This window comes from Cyprinus carpio, chromosome A17 (genome assembly GCF_018340385.1).
Source record: "Cyprinus carpio isolate SPL01 chromosome A17, ASM1834038v1, whole genome shotgun sequence".
Lineage (NCBI taxonomy): Eukaryota > Metazoa > Chordata > Actinopteri > Cypriniformes > Cyprinidae > Cyprinus > Cyprinus carpio.
In genome coordinates, this window is record NC_056588.1 from 3,629,614 (window position 1) to 3,651,519 (window position 21,906).

General features: G+C 34.6%; 2 protein-coding genes across 3 annotated transcripts in view; one reads left to right on the forward strand and one right to left on the reverse strand.

Moving 5' to 3' along the window:
- Nucleotides 1-155: 155 nt before the first annotated feature.
- LOC109059077 (ubiquitin thioesterase zranb1-B) lies at nt 156-14,118 on the reverse strand. Of its 2 annotated transcripts, none has more exons than XM_042773580.1 (10): nt 13,605-14,118; nt 9,858-10,793; nt 7,600-7,682; nt 7,255-7,408; nt 6,360-6,431; nt 5,556-5,754; nt 4,305-4,425; nt 3,591-3,720; nt 2,121-2,350; nt 156-548 (listed from the first exon to the last, which is right to left on the reverse strand). In XM_042773580.1, the coding sequence occupies exons 2-10, from the start codon at nt 10,678-10,680 to the stop codon at nt 330-332; spliced, it is 2,031 nt and encodes a 676-aa protein (XP_042629514.1). In that variant the 5' UTR covers nt 10,681-10,793; nt 13,605-14,118; the 3' UTR covers nt 156-329. The 2 variants fall into 2 exon arrangements, with proteins under 2 accessions (XP_042629514.1, XP_042629513.1); XM_042773579.1 differs by having other exon boundaries at nt 7,495-7,682; nt 13,605-14,113.
- A 1,613-nt stretch (nt 14,119-15,731) lies between these two features.
- LOC109107518 (A-kinase anchor protein 6-like) overlaps nt 15,732-21,906 on the forward strand; it is a 126,514-nt gene continuing 120,339 nt past the window's right edge. Inside the window, exons 1-2 of the mRNA XM_042773378.1 lie at nt 15,732-15,986; nt 16,421-16,686. The gene's annotated coding sequence lies outside the window, so the exon portion shown is untranslated. The remainder of the gene's footprint in view (nt 15,987-16,420; nt 16,687-21,906) is intronic.

The window sequence follows — 21,906 nt, forward strand, 5'->3', positions numbered from 1 at the left end:
GGGTGCTTAAATTGCTGCGTTTTACCTATTTAAATATCTTTTTCTTTCCTGTTCCTTCCTCCTCTTTTTCTTAAATCACTACAAGCATTGCAGCAGCAACTTAAAAACAAAACACAAACGAAAGCAAAGGACATACTCTGTAAAGACAAATACAATCATGATTGCATTCCTTTATTTTGCAACAAACCCAAATTATTTGTCGTGTTAGGGACAAAAACCAAAAAGGAAAGCTCGGGTTTATCGTTGGGTTGGGGTTAGAGGTGTGTGTTTATGTGTTTCCGTATATGGTGGGGAACGCAAGAGGGTCGTGTTGTAGTGTCAAGTGTTCTTCACTCATCTTCGTCTTCCTCTTCCTCCTCTCCATCAGACAGAGTTGGACAAGCGGCAAGCTGCCGGTAACCGTCCAGCCACTTCTCCACCATTTGAGTGACAAGTGGGTGGTTCCGCCTCCTAGAGCTCTTCTGCATGGCCACCAGAACCCCGCCCTCCGTAACACAGCAGTCCATCCACTGCCTCAGCATCCGCTCCTGCTGCTCCTCCGTCCCCATCTGACGGACACACACAGTAACCAATCAGAGAACACGTCAAGGTATATCAACAACAGCTCATAAACAGCTTCCAAAAACATGCATTTTCCATTTAATAGCAGTGATCAAACTAATAAAGGGTGCGTTTTTATGACACCATTTTCCACTAAAAAGTGACATTTTTGAAATGCGTTTTGGTTGTTCATTTACATGACAACGGCGTTTGGGGGGACCTGGAAAAGCAGACTTTTGAAAACGTTTCAAAGTGCAAGTATTTAAAAACAATTATTTGTTCAGTCTACATCGCCAACTACTGGCCTGGCATGCATAATACGGTGTTTTTAGTTGTGTTCAAGTATCGTTTTGACAATGTGTACGTGAAACATTTCAAAAATACAAAAGGAAAAACTTTTTAGTTCATTGTTTGTAACCTAAAATTAAAAATATTTTTTTTTCCCCACAAAAGAGAATGATGTTGAACTTTCAGCATTTTCTAAAAAATATCTGAATACTATAATGAATTGTTTGACATCAAAAAAGTAGATATGCTTATTATGTCTTGATTAGGCAAGACACTATAGGCAATACCATTGTTTTTTCATGCACTGGTCAATTTTGAGATTTTGGGCTATTTTGCTTCATAACTAGTGGAAAAAAACATCCAGAATACACATTTAAGTTATTTTATTACACTTTATCTATTTGCCTCTGTAGATTTCAATTACAATCAGTGCTATTTTAGTTTCACTTACAGTAGGTACTATTACAGTTTTTATTAATATTCTGAATTACTCTATTTTTAAATTTTAAATTTTTGCATTTTTGTCATTTTTAATATTTTTTTAATGTGTCCATATCAATTAAATTTTTTTTATTTCATTTTTAGTTATTTTAGTACATCAAAAACATAAAAATGTTGCCCAACTAGTTTCAATTTATTAATTTTTTTTATATTTAATTTATATTTTATTTTATTTTATTTCAGTAAACATTTCAATTAACAAATTTTTTTGTTGTATGGTATTAGTTTTAATTAACTATAATGAATATTTTCTCAAATGTTTTCTGAAATCTCTTACACACATACCAAACTTTACAGTTTATTTTCTATCTATATTCTGAAGATTTGTACAGAAGGGTTTGTTTATATATCATTTGCATGATTTATATAACATTTTATTCCTAAAAAACATGGTGCAAATGTATTTTTTCTGGCTGTTGACAGTATTTTTTGATTTGACTCTAAAAACTTTTAACTCTAATGTCAACAAAATTAAATAAGAATGTTGAACCTGGCTTCATCCAAGATTCAGATTTCTGTTTTAGAAATGTATGCAAATGAGTGTATATTTTAACATAATATTTTAGAAACCTTGAAATGCAAAACCGTTGTCTTAATTTACTGTATTTAATGAGCTGGGGATTTTTATTTGTATTTTTTTTTATCCTATTCACCAGTTATGTCTTGCCTTAAATTAAAAAAAAAAAATGGCTACAAAACAACATAAACTCCACACTGAATAAAAAAGACAAAATTATTTTGTATAACTTGTTTTACACTGAAATGTCAGACGTAGTGTAAGCTGTTCTCACCTCTTGTGCTGACAGAAAGTGAATATGCAACAGCTTTCGTTCGCTGTCAACCAGCGGCAGGAAAGTGACAGTGACATCATCGTCTGTGTTCAAGTTGGCGCCCGCGCCTCTATTATCGTAGCCATCGTTCTCCATGGCAACCAGGGCAGAAAAGTGTCCGCGTGTGTAACCCAGGGCGATAGGGCTCTTCCAGCAGAAACTCTGCTCCCATAATAGAGGCAGGTATACACCTACAAGATAACAGGCAAAGCAAACAGTAACTACAGAAACTCTGTGTGACTGACCCCAAAAACCAACACCGTGTTTGAAGTCAGCAGAGTGTTGACAGAGATATATGGATTGTTTCTGCTGGCTGTTTCGTCATTATAGTAGCAATAAACAGCCTGTCAGTGGCAGATATAATAGATTACACATTTTTTGGTCAACGTGGCCAAACAGCCCAGAGAATAATGCTAATGTGCATACACTAATCATCATACTGATAAAATGAATATAATCGTCAGATGTGTGCAGTGACAAGCTCTTTATAATGAGATCAGCACATGGCCCAAGTCAATTATTCGGAAGAGGTTTGGCCATTTGTTGACTTTTTGGATTTAGATTTTTGGTAGCTGACAACTGCACCTATTTTTGCGATTTACAGAAGTCTAAAACAGCCTTATGTTCTGTTTCTATATATATTTTTGAGTAAACCTTCCTTGTAGAAAAACCTTATGTATAAATATATGAATATATAAATTATATATAAAATTAGAATTTATATTTACACACTAAAGCTCAAAAGTTTGGGATTGGTAAGATTTTTTTTTCTTCTTCACCAGCAGAAGAGCAGCATTTATTTGAAACTGTAATATTGTATATCATTACAGTTTAAAATAATTGTTTTCTACTGGAATATATTTTCAAATATAATTTATTCCTGTGATGTCAATGCTATATTTTAAGAATTATTAGTGTAGTCTTCAGTGTCAGTGATCTTTCAGAAATCATTCTAATATGCTGATTTGCTGCTCAAGATTTTTTTTATTTATTTTTTTTCATGCTGAAAACACTTAAAATGTCACTTAATATTTTTGTGTGAAAACAGTCATACACTTTTTTCAGGATTCTTTGATGACTAAAAAGTTCAAAAGAAGAGCATTTATAATATATATATATATATATATATATATATATAATATTATATATATATTATATATATATAATAAAATTATATATTACATTTTATATAATATATTATATAGTTTATACAATACTTGTTTTTATGACTATATTGTGATATATATTAATTTTAATTTTAGCTAAACTTTTAGTAATTTTTTTTTTCATTTTAAAAACTTACTGACTTAACAGTAGTGTTTATATCTATATCTATCTGTCTATATAGACAGTGATCATAGCCCAATCTGTCCCTCTAAATATGAGAAACCAAATATACAGACTAGCGTAGCACCTTTAAACACAGCTTACCCTGAAAGCGCGTGTATCCCAGCGTCTCTCCTCTGAAGCTCTTGTAATATTTCACACCGTACACTATGATAGGCCTCCGAAGGATGTGTGCCAAGACAAACACGTGTGTCTGCTCTAAACTCGCACCCGGCTGCAGGAAGACAATACAAGAATACAGAGACAGAGAGAGACAGAGAGAGAGAGAGAGAAACACAGAGAGAGAGAGAAACACAATAAAATGTTAAAACAACTTCTTTGTTTTACTAGGGAAACCTCAATGTTGTGTTTCCCAAACTCATCTGAATATTTCATTATGAGAAAAATAATAATTCAACATGAAACAATATATGCAACCCATTTTACTGTCATAATTTGACATATTGATATTCAATGATCCATTCAAAGCAGCCAAAAAAGGGAAACTGTTTAGAGCTGGAGTGAGTTGTCACGTCTTGATGAAAGCTTTTGAAGATAAACATTTGGTTCCTTTCGAAAAACATGCACTGATGAATCGTTCACAATAAGACAAATGTGTATTCTGAAAGTAAATATGGTCAGTTGTGATGTCGTGTTGATTTTAGACACAATGAAACTCAAAATCTTCCACAGAGCAGTATGGAAACAACTAATGGAAACAATGTGGAATGTGTGTCCGCATGTGTGTTTCTGTATGAGTCAACTGCATCTCAGTCAGTAGGTGCTGAAATATGAATGTTTTCTCATCTGGTTGCTTACCTGACTAGCTAATGACAGAATAAACGCCCAGTCCTCCTGCCACTGCTCCTCCCGCAGAGAGAAGTGCAAACCAAAGCTCTGGGAATACCAGGACTCCCACTCTTTCCAGCGAGTGTAGAACCTGGAAAACACACACATTAAAATCCACAGATGCAATTACACCAATGTTAACAAACCCAACTGCAGATAAACAAGGATTACAACAAAGACTAGATTTGCTTAAGAAAACATGAGTGGTGCAGGGTTTCTGCAGGTTTTAAAAATGTCTTAATTCACCCTTCCTCTAATTAAGGCCTAAAAGGTCTTATATCTGAGCAGAAAGCCTGCCATTAAATGCTGCTTGCACTGCAAAAAACAAAACATCATCTTCACTATTTTTGTTTTTCAATACAAATATTTAAACATCCTTAAATTGAGATATATTTGCTTGAGATGCAAATTATAAATATGATTTATTTTTTTTTTGAATATGAAGTTTATGCTTAAAAAAGAACAAGTTTCTGCCAATGAGGAATGAAAACTTGTTCTTTGTACTTGTTTGAATTATAAACTCACTTTATTTTGAGGATGTCTTTGTGCAACTTAAGTAAACGTATCTTGATTTAAGTATCTTTACTTATGAAAAACATTACTTTTTTTGTAGTGTGAACAGAAGGTGTAGTGAGTTATTTCCATGTTCTGTTTGTTGGAACCACAGCTTGTCAAGCCATATGGTTTATTTTTGTAAAATGAATGAAAAAGTAATGAGATCTTTTATAAGTTGTTTTTTTTTACTTTGAAGCGTTGCTAATACAAGACATTTACATTTAGACAACACATTAAGCTCAATTCAGTCTATTCCTTTAATTTCATTTACTTGATCTTAAAAAGGTCTTAAATTTACCTTCATGAAACCTGTGGTGCTGCCCATGCCAAATAATACAAGTGTGTTTTGGGTAGTTAATGTGAACCAGGGTTATTACAGGTAACTAAAACCCTTAAAGCATTTATTATATGAAATAAAATAAGCTTCAACTGAAAAGAATTGTTTCAGGTGTTTGCAAAGGAAACATTTCTCATTTTCATTTAGTTTTAAGTTCTTGTACTAAATGGAAATAATAATTAATAAAAAATAAACAGACATAAAAAAACGAATAAACAAATGACAAAAACATGCAACAAAATTACTATACCTTTTACCCAAATTAAAATAAAAAAATAAAAAATAAACATGACATGATGTAAACCGAGCCTGCTAATTTCCAGTCTTACCAGTGAGAGCAGTCGTGTAAGCTGTCGTTGAGGCTTTTTCTCAGGACAGAGTCTTTGTCGTAAATTCCCCACGTGGCTTGTAACACTGAATCCAGAAGGCAATCTCCAGCGGTTCGGTTCCACAGAGCATACAGCCGGCTGTCCAGACGTGTGCCCAGCTCCAGAGACCAGTTAATGATGGGAGACTCCTCTTCCAGCTCTGAATACGAGAATAAATCAGTTTCTGAAAGCGTTTCTTTGCACATCCAGTGATAAATTCTGTTACTGCTAGCTGCACGCTGCTCTTCAGGGATGCAACCCAAATAGACCAGCTAAGGCATTTTCTAGATCAGTTTCTTCTCAACTGGTGGGTCGCGACACAAAAACAGGCCACAAGTTATTCTGATACTAAATACAAATAATAAAATTTAACAAACTGCATTAATTGGGACAGCTAAATCAAATAATCAAATAAGCAGATTCATTTTTAAAAAGTGAGAAAAAACGCCTCCCATATGTTTTGATGTTGATCTCAAAGACTGTGCCCCCAAACTTGGCACAATTTTACAGTTAACTTGGTAGAAGCTAGTTAAATCAGATGTCAACATGGACAGGCTGAGTGACATTTTCAAAAACTATGAACAAAATTATGCAAGGTAAAAGAAAATATCACCCATATGCATTAAATACAACGTTGTGCTGGCCACAGTTTACAATCATCTATTGTCCTGAAGTAAAACTAGTTGAGGAGCTCAACTGTTTAAAGTGCTAACCAGTATTTTCTGGTTTAAAGTACAAAATAAATGCTAAAAAAAGTCACTTTACCTTTTTGTACATCTCGATCCAGGACCTCATCGAACAGTTTTTCTTGAACATTTGGGGGAAGGTCTTCAATATCTGCAAAAGAAAAACAAAAATGAAAATCTCTGCAGTGAAAACCCTACTGTCTGTTAAATGGGACATATTATGGATTTCTCTTCCACGTTTACACAGTTTTCATTTCAAGGCATAGATCATGTCATATTTCAGGTCACTTTTTACCTATTTATTTATTTGTACTTACTTTCATGAGGGATATTATAGTTAAATAAAACCATAAAGTTTATTACTTGAAATAAAATAAACTTCAACTGAAATAAATTATATATATATATATATTATATATATATATATATATATATATATATATATATATATATATATATATATATATACATATATATAAATATATATATATATATAAAACACAAACACACATAACAGAAAATATAAAAACAAAACTAATCCGAATATTAATTAAAAAAAATATATATTTTATGTCTGTTATATTTTGTCAAGGTGTATTTCAAATCATATTTCATGACATGTCATGCCACATTAAATTCTAGATGATAAAAATTAATATATTTCATACCTTTCATGTATTAATGCTCATATTTCATAATACTTTTATTTATCTGTTATATCCCTAAATGATTCAGAACTAAATGACAATGTTTTTGTTAGCAGGAAACCTTGATTAACATTATAAGTGGATTTTAAGGTAAAAGTTAAAATTTTATTTGAAAAATAAGATAAGATTGTTTTAGTTAACTATATTAACCCTGGTTAAAATACCTCAGACAATCAGCCCACTCGGAATAGGTCTTTGTGGCTTGTGGCCACATATAAGATCCCGTGGCAGAAGGAAATTTTGTCTTTAGAAATGATGACTGATCACCTGCTGGTAACGTGAAGGTGACGAGGTCAGTGAAGAAGTAACAGGGAAACTCTCCTTTACGCCTGTGAAGTGCTGCTGCCACCTCTCGGCGGATCTGTTCTGTTAACTCAGGACACACCAGAGCCGGTATACACTTCGCCGTCTGCTGAGACACCTGAAATACATTCACAAACAGAAGAAAATTGAACAATATCACATTGTGAGATGAATTCTCTCCATTTATGCATGTAAAAGTTTGACCTCCGTAAGCAGCACAGCGAGCATGTCCTGTCTTTGGAAGCGGATGGCCAGATGCACCAAAGTAAAACCAGTGTCAAACGCGGATGGACGGTTGAGAATTCGCACCTCGTCTGCGGTCAGCTGACGTGCGATATCACCACCGGATGACTTGTACGCCTCCACAGCGGCCAGATCCCCCTCCACAACACCTGATGAAAGTGTGCGTTACATATGAGTGGGTTGACTTCCTCTCTTTCACAACTCTTTGAATTTGCAGTTTCAATTTCAGATTCAATTCCTGTCAGACCTATAGGAGCCATAAGTTTTTCCCAGAAAACACTGACAATGCTTTAGAGATGAATGATTTCATACTCTGATGCAGGAAAGCAGATTGCTAACAGAAGTGTTCCCTAGTAGCAGAGCCCGTGAGACAAAATCTGTCGGTTTGCATCAAACCATGTGCATGCAAACCGTCTCCCAGCGGCTTAGTGATGAAAATAAAGTTTGAAACCAGCTGATTTCAAAAGATTCAGCTTTGAATTTCACCTTCACATCACGGTAAAACATGCCAATCAAATAGTGAGCCAAAGAGAGTAGATATTGTACAGAAGTAAAAAAAATGATTTGTAATCAGGTAACACGTCATAATTTCTGTAACACTTTACAATAAGGCTAACAAACATTAACTAACAATACTTCTAGAGCATCAATTCATCTTTATTAATGCTAATTTAACTACTTTCAAAAACTGTATCTGTTAACATTAATACATTAACAGACAATCAAAGACTATTAAATGCTGTAATGATGCATTGTTAGTTTTAATGTTAGCTAATGCATTAAAGGGATACTCCACCCCAAAATGAAAATTTCGTCATTAATCACTTACCCCCATGTAGTTTCAAACCCGTAAAAGCTCCGTTCTACTTCGAAACACAATTTAAGATATTTTGGATGAAAACTGGGAGGCTTGAGACTGTCCCATAGACTGCCAAGTAAATAAGTGTCAAGGTCCATAAAAGGTATGAAAGTTGTCATCAGAATACACTCTGCCATCAGACGTGCAATCTGGGTTATATGAAGTGACGGGAACACTTTTGTAAGCGAAGAAAACAAAAATAACAACTTTATTCAATTCCTTTGTCAAAGGTCTCCTCTGTGTCTCTCCATATCACCGTATGCTGTGTATATTCTTCTGTGTCATCCGCACCACAAGGATGCGATGTTTTATTTCAAATCAAAGCTAAATACATGTAGAAACAGCGCATCCTTGTGATGCGGATGACACAGAAGAGAATACACAGCATACGGTGATATGGAGAGATAAAGTCATTATTTTTGTTTTCTTCGCTTACAAAAAGTGTTTATGTCACTTCATATAACCCAGATTGCACGTCTGATGGCAGATGGAGTATTATGATGACAACTTTCATACCTTTTATGGACCTTGACACTGCTATTTACTTGGCAGTCTATGGGACAGTCTCAAGCCTCCAGGTTTTCATCCAAAATATCTTAAATTGTGTTCCGAAGACGAACGGCGCTTTTACGGTTTTGGAACAACATGGGGCTAAGTGATTAATGACAAAATTTTCATTTTGGGGTGGAGTATCCCTTTAATGTTAAGAAATCTGATTTTGTTGTAAAGTGTTACCATAATGTCAATGCATTGGATAGTTAAGAAATGTGTGATATTTATTTTGATCTAAAATTAGGTACATGTGCACTACCGCTCAAAGATTTGGGTGTTTAATTTCTTCTTGAGAGAAATTAATAGTTTTATTCAGCACAACATTTTTAACACTGAAAAGTAGAAGAATAAATCACCAAATTAGAATGATTTCTGAAGGATCATGTGGCACTGAAAACTGGAGTAATGATGCTGAAAATTCAGCTTTGCATCACAGAAATAAATTACATTTAAAAATATATTACAACAGATAACAGTTATATTAAACTGTAATAATATTTCACAATATTACTGTTTTTACTATATTTCTGATCAAATAAATGCAGGCTTGGTAAGCAAAAGAGACCTCTTTAAATAAAATCTTACCAACCCCAAACTTTTGAACGGTCGTGTATGAAGAAAAACATTTCATATATACAATTTAAAAGTATCTGAGCATGTTCTTAGTTAATGTGATGAACTACACTCTGCTACCAACTTCATACATCCACTAAAAATAACCAGAACACCCGCTGACTAAAAGACATTAAGCAAAAATTATGTGAAGTTAGTGAAGAGAAAAGCTCCTGCAGCATCAGAGTGCAGATACAGACACTCAATCTAATGCAATGACATTCACATTCAAAATGCATTTTAAGTGTCCAAATACGTTTTGGGGAAACTGTATCTGACACCAGTGGGGTTCATTTCTCACCAGCGCAGGCGTTCAGGAAGAGCCAGTCGCTTCTCCGCATCCTATTCCGGATCTGTTTGAGTTTTTTAAAGTCCGCCTCCTGCTCGTTATCGCTGCCCACTGCTCCCGACGCCAGCTCGATCTTCACCTCCGCCTGCCCTTTACACGTAGGTGGAGAGAGTTTCCTCTGTCTGCCCCTGCTCACCCCCCCTCCCCCCGCTGTCCTTAGGTTATCCCGTTCCTGCTCGTTCACTATCGATGGGGACGTGGCACTCTCCGCCTCTGAATCCTGCTGAGGCGCCTCGGGCGAACTGCTGGGTTTAGGGTGGTCGCAAACCACACACCTCAAACTCTTTGGCCAGTTCTCATAGGTGCAAGCCGAGCACGGCCATCGCTGCGCGTGCATGTTGAGCCGATTCCGATCGTTATACTCCTCGCATGGGTCCGGGATGACCAGGGAAGGTCTGGACCCTGAGTCCGATGTCTGTGGGGCTTCAGACGGACTGAGCGGGCCGTGTTGGGAGCCCTGATGCCTCTGACTGAGGCACTGCGTGCAGCGAATTGCGCGGGGCCAGTTCAGATAGGTGCACATGTGGCAGGACCATTTGCTGCTGGTCTCTGGCAGCTCGTCTGTGATCCGGACCCGAGGCCGGGCGCTAGAGTCGGGGCAGATGAGCTGGGTGGTGCAGAGCTGCGGGTCCAGACTGGAGCTGCTCTTGAAGGGTTCCTCTGTGATGATGGGTGCGTTGTGCCTTTGGGCCCGACACATGGTGCATTTGATGGCGGATGGCCAGTTCTCGTAGGTGCAGTACTCGCAGCTCCACTTCAAGCCAAAATCTGTCATCCTCGCTCACGCCGGGCACCGCAGCTGATGGCCCCCCCCCTCCCTCCCGCCGGCCAGTCCTCCGTTCTTCACCTGCTTTCACTCGCTCACGGTCACAGCGCCTCCAGTTTCTCCTGCAATAGTCGCAGACACGCAAAGTTTAGTTTGACAATAGAAATGTTTAGATACAGTGGGATCCAAGTCTCAGAGTGAAATTTCTCGAAACTATTACCATTTTTCATTACAAATATATAAAAATAAACGTAATACGAATCAATAAGTTTTTTTTTTAAGAAATTAACAATTTTATCCAGCAAGGATGCATTAAATTGATCAAAAGTGACAGTGAATACTTCTACATTGTCGAAAAAAAAAATTATATTTTCACAAAAATAGATTAGCATGTGGTCAGTATAATGCTAATTTAAGTGTGTGTGTATACATATATATACACACATACACACACTACTGTTAAGAAGTTTGAGGTCACTAAGGTTTTTTTTTTTAAAGAAATTAGATACTTTTATTTAGGAAGGACATGTTAAATTAATCAAAAGTGACAGTAAAGATATGTAATGTTCCAAAAATATATTTTTTAAATAAATGGTGTTTTTTCCCCCGAATCAGTCCTAAAAAAAACTGTATCAGGGTTTCCACAAAAATATTAAGCAACACAGCTGTTTTCAACAATGATAATAAGAGAAGTTTCTAGCGCAGCAAATCAGCATATTAGAATTATTTTTAAAGGATCATGTGACACTGAAGACTGAAGTAATGATGCTGAAAATTCAGCTTTGAATCACAGGAATAAATTACATTTTAAATATATATTCACATAGAAATCAGTCGTTTGTAATTCTAATAATATTTCACAATACTACTCTTTTTACTTTAATCGTACCGACCCCAAACTTTAACTTAAAACATTGATTGAATTTTAGAACACTATTTGGCTGGTCCCCATTTGCTAAAATTTTATTTAATCCACAACTAAGGAAAAACTTGATGATTCATGTAAAGCAGCAAGGTTTAAGCATGTTCCAAAGGCATCTTGTGCTTCAGTGGACCTTTTGTACAAAGGAGTTACATGATCGATGTCACAAATTTGCTTACATTTGATCAGTGCCCAAGAAATAGTGCAGGATATTTTTACATTTACCATTTTCTTTGGTATAATTGTTGAAATCCCAAATTCCAGATTTTCAGTGTTGTCCTACATTTTTGGACCCCACTGTAATACAGTTACTTACAATTTAATACAATAAGTTTTCTTAAGTAAGTAACACATAAATATAGTATATGAATATGGTGATCTACTGTATTAAGTACCATGGTAAATATAAAAATATCATTGCGTTACCATCTGATACCACTGTGCTAAAGTTTCCTTTTTTGGCTGACTTTTTGACAAAAAGCTTTAGGATGCATAGGGTTGACAAAAATAAACAAAACTTTTAAATAAGCATAAATCATAATTTGTGAACGACCTTAATCTTTCCATTTGCTTCTGTAATAAAAAAGCACAATACATTCATTCTGAAAGGCTTTTTAAGCCAGAAGTTGTTCAGAACTGTTCAGGATTATTCCTGACAGGTGGGCAACGACAGAGATGAATCCAGCTCAGTGGGGCAAACGGTCACATCCTTTGACCTACATTCCTACACTCTCATCTGGTTATTGGACTAGATTTTGGTTATTAACATTTGTTTAAAAAAAGAGACGATTTTTTTTTTTTTTCACACTGGCCTAGATTTCCCTGACTGTGGTGGTAGCCTGATAAACTGATATTATGAAGACGTTAATAGTGTGGTACTAATATAGTGAAATATTGCAATTTAAAATAATGGTTTTCTATTTTAATATACTTTAAAATATAATTTATTCCTGTGATTCCTGTGATTTTGGAAACAGTTTTGCTGCTTAATATATTTTTTGTAACCTGTGAAACTTTTTTCTGGATTTTTTGATGAATAAAAAGTTAAAAAGAATAGCTTTTATTCAACAAAGACGTCTTTTGTAATACAACTTGTATTTTTGTTTCCAACACTGATAATAAATCAGCATATTAGAATGATTCCTGAAGGATCATGTGTGACACTGAAAACTGGAGTAATGATGCTGAAATATCAGCTTTGATCACGGCAATAAATTATATTTGAATATATATATATATAAAATCAGCATATTAGAATGATTCCTGAAATATATATATATATATATAATATATATTATATATATATATATACATACATATATACACTACTATAGTTTTTATATTTCACATTTTATATCAAAACCATTAAACTTTCCAAAAATTTACGGCAATATAGGTGTTGCCTTATGAAAGTAGGTTAAATGTTTTGAAGGGTCATAATCTGTCAGATTAGATAAGGAGCTGTCAAACTGCTGGACGCGCCTCTGACAACGCAAAAATGCCGTTCAGTTATCTCAGTAATTTTGACACATACCTCTTCTTACACGACTGGAAACCTGACTTTAACGGTGAGAGGAGTTTTTCTATAACGGGCGCTGGAAATGGAATGTGAGAAGCATTTCCGCCGCTACAGTGTATAAAGTTCGAATGTAAACAGCTCAAATGTATCCAGCACAAACTCTGCGCTGATACACTGTAAACACTCTCGGCTCGCTTCGGGATTCCACACCACGGTGTCGATTTTACCCGAACTACAACAACGCCATAAAAGAGCTCCGGTTTGTATCTGCACTGTAAATAAACACATACAGCCACTTCAGCTCAAGACCACTGACATTTTCACTTCCTTAAAATACAAATAAATATAAAATAAAAACATAAATATATATTTTCTAAAAAAATATATACGCGAGCATTTTATGAAACTCAAAAAGGTGCATTAATTTGCCCTGTTGCATATACTCTTACAGTGATTTCCCCCCTCACCCCCCAGAAATCTCAAGGCCCTTACCTGTCTTTGCACTCCACACTTCAGTTTGCAAACACTGCCGCTCCCGAGTTCGCCCTTCTGCAAACCGAACGTCTGTCCTACCGAAACCCAATCCGAACGGGTCCAAATCCAGCTCAGCACTGACAATCTACCGCGACAGCAGAGCGATTCTGCGGCCGAACACCCATGTTATTTTTCTCCCTTCCTCTAAAACCCCAAGCACCACCGCGATCTTCGGATCAAAGCGGGTTTTAGAGGGTTTTAAACACCGGAATTCCCATTTCTGTTGCCGATGTGACTGGCTTTAATGGCGGCGGCACAGGAGCGGGGGGTAAACCAAAATAAACCAACTCCGGAGATACTGGTAGGAGGGATATCACCTGGATCAGCGGGCACATATGATTGGCTCTCGCTCCGTAAACACCGTGGAATCCAATGAGGGCGCATTTCTTTCAGTTAAAGGGCTTCACGGCATACTTCCTTCACAAGCAATAACAATCAGGAAACCGTAGCTCTCGGTCCGCCATGTTGGCTCGCAGAATATCAGGGATGGAATATTAGGTTTCACTCTGGAGTGGAGCCAAAATGGAGTGTGTTTCGTGTGTTCGGCTCCACTGCCAAGGCCAGGGGGATGATGTCATCGGTTCAGAAAGATCCACCGCAGCATCATCTGCAGTGACATAAGGGCAGTTTTTCAATGAAAACAAAAATAAAAGAGTTGCCATTATAACTCCAGGACCGTTAGATTGTTCTGCGTGTGGCTCTTTTATCTCAAAACAATAAATGAAAGGCCCAGTGGGTGGTTTTAGCTGAACAGTTACTTTCATTTACTAATTTCTTTAGTAGACTCTTTTATTTTTGATTTCGTTACTCAATGTATTCGTTTTTTAAAGTGAAGACTGCATTAGAAAATAAATAAATAAATAAATAAATAAATAAATAAAGTTTAATTTCTTCGTACATTTTTAATATCTTCTGATTATTTTTGTCCATAACATTTATTTTGTGAATATTTAGTTTATTTTTGTCCATATCATTTCTTCAGTTAACATTGAGACCCTTATAATTTAGTGTCAGGTTAGTCATGATCAGTGAAAATACACCCTTTTGTCAGCTGATTGATTATCTTGTATCGATCGATTAAGCATAACATATGTTTAGCGCAACTTTGTCGCCATCTAGTGGTTTCATAAACTAATGCTGACGCACTTCAGTTTGATGAGACGCTTTACTTTTTCTGGGAAGAATTTTGTATTTTGAACATTTTTCTAAAATAAAAATTCCATCCCAGAATCAAAAGTAAAACAAAATGTATGTAATATAATATAATACATACATACAATATAATGTAATATAATGTATGTATGTATTATATATTATGTATACATGTTTATTTACATGAGTGTACAGTATAGTTATATTATTCTATATGATATTTGCATTGTAACTATGGAGGACCAAACCTGCAGAAATTAAAAATAAATAAATGTGTATATATAGATGAATAAATACATTTAAGAATAATAATAAATAATAATAAATAAATACATATAATAAATAAATAAATGCATGAATAAATACATTTAAAAATAAATAAATTAATTAATTAAATATAAAAATTAATGAAAGTATAAGTAAATACAAGTTTAAAAGAATAAAAATAAATGTAAAATAATTACATAAAGGAAAAAAGTAATTTAAAATATAATTCAGGATTACATTTTATTTCAGATGAACTATTTTTGTTTTTATCACATCATTTATTTATTTATTTTCCTTTTATTACATATATTTATTTATTTATATAAATATATATATTTATTTATTATATGTATTTATTTATTTTTAATTTCTGCAGGTTTGGTCCTCCATATGTAACATTATTTACGACTAGTAAATGTTAAACATATTCTTAAAATTTTTATCAATTTACTGATAATCTTCCTCTCTCAAATAACGTCAGTCACATGACACTCGCAACCAAGTGCATTTGACAAACCTCGCTTTAACATGACACCTTGAGCCCAAATGCAGATGAAATGTCACGTGAGACTAGGCGGTGCCTCCACGTCGCTCTGATTGGCTGATTGAACGGTCAGAGCGATAAACCCCGCCCATAAAGTTTTTATTTAACAGGTGAGTCTCTCGAATTGGGCTTGCTTTGCTTGAGGGCGGCGAACGTGGTAAAGATAGTTGGATTGTTGAGGAAGTTAACAATTTATTCACTCTCACATCCTTTCTGTTGGTCATGCCCGAATCGAAATGAGTTTTGAATGAGTCACGAAATGACCTGTGAGTGAGTCAGCTGTAAACGAGTAAATTTAAACTGCACCTGCCACCATCAGTACTCACCTGCGGTGCCGTGTTTACCAAGGATTTGGTGTCTAATGATGCGAAAACAAGGTGACTAAAAATAATAATACGAAATAATAAAAGCAAAATATTCTTGTTACTGTATTTTATTTAGTGTTGAAATGTCACGTTGTGCATACATTTGATGATATTTTGATAGGCTATAAAACAATAAAATAAAACCAATAATATTAATAGCAATATTAAATATTATTTTCCTATTAATTGTGTAAAGTGCTGTATCATGTGCCTTTAACTGTTCAAATATTGAATAGTATCACGTGATACCAACCATTTACCATGGTCCTACACAGTAGTTATTGTAAAGAGAGAGAGAGAGAGAGAAAGTCTATTTTGAGAGCGATCATAATATTTTTAAGGAAACAATTCTATATATTAAATGACTTTGTTACAATATACAAAATCTGTGTATGTTCCTGCAAAAGGATGCCCCTCTTTCTGATGTAGTGCATCTGCTTTCACAGTTCTGCTTCCTCTCTCATCTGTAGCCACACCCACCGGAGGCCCCACAGCGGGAGCACCACCCCTCTCCAGCCAATGGCAGCGCAGCACGGCCACGCCATCACTCCTCAGTTTCCAAGGTAACCGGGCTGCTCTCCTGAAAGGCGCTACATCATCAGCATCCGTCCAGCGAGGACTGCTCGAAGCAGGCAGCCCTGCAGTGGATCGTATAGCAGGCACCTCCCTCACACAACGCACTGGATGGAAAAATGGAGTAGATAGTGTTATGGTGAGTACCCGGCTTCTGTCTTCTGCTGCTATAGGCGGATGCTTTCTTATTTATTTTATTAAAAGGGGGGGTTTTTTGATGGTTGATATGTTATGATGATAGGAGGTTTTTTTAATTCATAAGGAAAGTTGTATTGTGGAGAGAGATAGCATCGTTGAAGTGGCTTGCATAGGAAGGACCTGACGCATGCACAAATAGTATCCACAAGGGGGGCAAAACATACAGCGAAGCCTGGAGGGGGGTTGTTTTCTTTTAGCACTGTTGGTATTTCTGTCTATAAGGTCGGGAATGTGAGCATGTCAGTGTTTATTCTCCACCCTCATTACACTCAAACGAAACGTGGGCCAGTGTTTTCAGTTTAATAGCCCTTCATGTTTGTTTGTGTTAAGCATGTTTCTAGGTGAATAGTTTTACTGATGCATTTCCATCTTTTATGGTGCTGCAAGATGGGGGGTCCGGCGGGCACGCCTGTGTCATTGCTTGGTCATGGTTCTCTCTCCTTTAGATGCTGCCTCGTCACCTTGTGCCCAAACACACCCTACAAGGGTGGTGTTGCATGACAGATGCTCTGAGATATTAGAATGGATTTGCTTTCTTCTTGATAAGGCCACATATGTGTGTCCTAAGGTGTGGTGTTGCACCACAGGGTTAGAATTAGCATTCATGTTTAACATGGTGGAAAGAGGAATTTAACTTTAAATATAACAGTAAACGTGCTATAGTATATCAAGTACTCTTAATATAACAATATACATAAATACATAAATAAATAAATAAATATACGTACAAACAATACGCTATCTGGGGAACACCACTGTATATAGTAAAATGAAAATGTCTTTTAATGTAATACCATATTATTATTTCAATATTCCAATATATTTTAAGTAATATATACAGTACAAAGCAGGGTTATAATAGTTAACTAAAACTAAACCCATAAAAAAAGAAAAGAAATAATATATATATATATTATGTCAGCTAGTTGCCAAGGCAACAATTCAAAATTAAAACATTAATAAAAACTGTATTGACAAAATATATGTTTAAACTATTATTGATAAAAAAAACTGCAAAAATGTACTTACATTTTAACTAAAAATTAAAACTAAAGCTGAAAATATAAAAACATTCAAAATATTAATAAAAGCTATAAATATAAACTGATAAAAATATTCTAAGAATATCTCAAATTTAGTATGTCATCTATTTTAATATCTAATAGTATTTCAATAACAATAACAGAATGGATTGTTACATTGTATTATGCATTATCTATATTTTATTTATTTTTAAAAATAATATATAATTTATATATATATATATATATATTATATATATATATATATATATATATATATAATAGAGAGATAGAGAGAGAGAGAGAGAGAAATATATTTATTTCAATAATTATTTACAATTATATGTATTTATAAATTCTTTTACCCCAATGACACAATAACCAAATATAATAAAATGGTGATTAATAAGAATAATTAAGCTTCTTGCTAGCTTATTTAAGCATTTCTGTAATTTCTGACCTTTAAATGATTGAAATGCTAAAAAAAAATTATAATTTTTCCACACAAAAGTGTATGTTGGTCAAACCAATTATTTACCAGTTTTGATATAATAAATAATACAGTGTTCTATATTTCCAGTGTATGTACTGTATATGTAATTGTTTAGGTGTAGAATCAGTAGGTAGTAGTACATTATATTTAACTTGGTAAACAACTGAAAGGGAAAAATTAATGTAATAAATGCACAAGATATAAAGGATTAGATTATGCTGAAGTTTTGACTTTTTATTATTTTATATTTGTCCTTATTGTGTGCTTGTTTGTGTCTAGAAGTTTCTTAAATCTCCTACTGTGTATTTCAGTTGTGTAGCTTTAGGCACTGTTGCAGTTGGGTTTTGGGAAGCAATTCCTCTGTGATCCACCCCTCCCTCTCCCATGAGATCCCTGTTTTATTATGGTGATGAGGGTTGTGCTTTAGCAGGGTTAGACGCTTGTCTGTGTTTGAGTTTGTGTGTGGAAGGTAGGGATTGGGTGGAGAGCAGACGCTTCTTTTCCACAGCATTGACCCCTGTTATATAGACCCAAAATATTCTGTGTAGCTGTCTGCTTTTGTAAGTCCCGAACTCAAAAATGCTGTCTAAGCTTGTTATGACGGGGACCAGATGACCCAGAATACTAGTGATGGGTGAGGTCTGTGATCTTGATAGCTGAGGACACAGCTAAGGCCTTTAGCTGTGTGTGTGTGTGTGTGCGTAAAAAGACTGAAATTAGCACAAGCATGCTGAAAATGCTGTAGAGTTTAGTAAACTTGTGCAAGGTAGCATGCTGTGTCTTTAAACGTCCTGACACTGTAAAGTGTAAAATAAGCTTTTTAAGTGCTGAACCCAAATGCAGTTTAAGCCTGATGTGAACTATGGTTTGATTGCATTTGAAAACTGCTGTAAATAATGGTATAGTATTGACTTTTTCTAGTTTGGTAATTTCCCATTTGGACACAATGTGCAGTCAGTCTGTCTCTATATCATGTCTGCACACTTCTGTCGTCATTCAAACAAAACGAGAGCAGCTGCGCTGCCATCTATCATCATCACCCAGGGTGTGGCAGCAGCCGCACGGGTAATTACTGAGCTTTGAAATATATTTAATAATGCTTTAAAAAATGCTAATGTTGAATGTCTCACCCTTAGTGTTGCTAAATGTTTCAATAATAACAAACAGTATTGAAAAAACTGTATTGAATCCAAATCAGTGATTTATTCTTCTCAACAGTGCTGTGATATTAACAAGGTTTTATTTTATTTTAATGTGTGTTTAAAGGAATAGTTTACCTAAAAATGAAAATTTGCTGAAAATGTGCTCTGGCTATTCAAGATTTGGAGAAATTGGCCACCAATAGATTTTCTGCAGTGAATGGGTGCCGTCATAATGGCCACAATTAATCCACACAAATTCTGTAAAGTCTTGCTTTGAAAGAGGGACCCGAGTCTAGAGAGCAGAATATGAGTGAGCCTTTTTGCCAGTAAGCAACTGTCCAAAACACCTTAGCAACTGCATCGCAGCACGCTGGCAACCAGCCACAACACCCTGGATCTGTGGCTCTCAACCAGGGACCAAGGTCATGAAATTAATAATATCCTAAGTCATTATATATACACTATTCAAAAGTTTGAGATGAGTACGATTTGTAATGTTTTTTTTTTTTTTTTTAAAGGAAGACTACATTTATTAGATAAAAAATTAAATAAAATAAGTGAAAAAAGTGAAATATTATTACGATTTAAAATACTGGTTTTCTATTTTAATATACTTTAAAATATAATTTATTCCTGTGATGCAAAGCTGAATTTTTATCAGCCAATACTCCAGTCTTCAGTGTGATATGATGATTGTTGAGTAATAATAATATCCTTATTTTTATTTGTTGGTGTTGGATTAAATTTTTTTTTTTTTTTTTGGAACCTGTGATACGTTTTTCAGGATTCTTTGATGAATAAAAAGTTAAAAATAACAACATTTAATCAAAATAGAAATCTAAATAGAAATTCACTCAACTGTGGCAGCTTTTCTTATGTACCGGAGGGCAAGGTTTTTCATACTCTGAGATTGGATGACATAATAACCTTATAAAGGTTATACAGTACACTGTAGCATAATATTGCATAATATAAGTGCATAATGTATAGTGTATATTGTTCTAGAATCTTGGTGGTAAAAGCAAGCACTACTCTTTTTTTTTTTTTTTTAAACATAAATATCTAGTGTATATGAATATCACATTTCATATACACTGAAAAAAAAACGTGTAATGTTTACTTTGAAACAATTTTCACTCATAAATTGCAGTTCATTTCACAAATAATTACAAAGCGTTATAAAGCAACACATTGAATTAAACATTATGATGTTAAGTGTTTTTGATAGGTTAAATATTTGCTGAATCATGTTGATTGTGATGGTAAAGTGACTTTTAAATATTGTTTTCCCTTTGTGGGGTTCAGGAGGGTCATGTTGCCATGGCAGCAGTAGTAATGAACTTGCTGAATAAATGACCTCAACCTTTAACCACATTGATGATTGAGGTTAAGGGTTAATAATGTATTGATCAGAAACCGGTCAAAATTGTCCTGTAGCAGTGATTGACAGTTAAATAGAGCTTACAAAAACATTGAGTAGTAATAGGGCCACACGGCAGGGCTCAGTGTGCTTTGACATCATGTCAGATGTCATACAAAACAAAACATTATGGTCAATAGGTATGTTACCATGGTAAAGAATGGTCTGGCTGTAAGATTGTTTGTTGAGTGAGTACTTGAGCAACAAAGTCACATTAGTTATTTTGTCAGTCAACATCTGAGCAGGTAAGGTGAACTCTAATTTGAACTTAATATGCTGTATTTTGCCTGTGTTCTGAGCATCCTACAAGCCCACACTACAATACTGTGGAAATGTTTGGAGAAACCCTTTGAAAAATCATTTTTGCTCTTTGGTTTTCTTATGCAGAAATGATGCACTTTAACTTTTAACCTTAAGTTACTCATTATGTAGTCTACTTTTGTCACTTTGTCTTCACATACAGTAAACATGATAAAAAAGGACACATTTATATTCTAGAGTGAAAATAAAGCTGCTTTATGGAAATGTTAGCCTCACAGGCTCTCCATGACCCTCATATTTATAAATAAAAGCGTGTTTCTGCTGACTCATACAGGATATTGCTCTCGGCTCCTTTCAGAAAGTGGATCTGATTCAGTGTAACCCAGAACACATGTAGATGTGTCTTGACTGTGATTTCTTCTGTTATCTTAAGATGCTGGAGGCTTATTGTCCCAGCCACACTCTTTTACAGAATTAAATATTAGGAAATGTCAAGACTTTTTGATATATGCTACTAAACTTTTTTTTAAAAAATACTTGATATTCAATCTTTCAACTCACATGCCTTATAGCTGTTATATATTTATTATATAAAATTCAGAACTCATATATTTTATAGTTTAGTTTCATAAATGTATTATCCTATTTTAGATATTATTTCTTAAGAAATACGATTATTTATGAAATAATTTGGACAGGAGAAATTGATCAAAAATTACTTTATTTTTTTAATTTATATTTTTATATAGTTTTATATATTTAATATTTATATTTTATATATATTTTATGAAATATTAGTTTTATAATTTAATACTTTGAATTA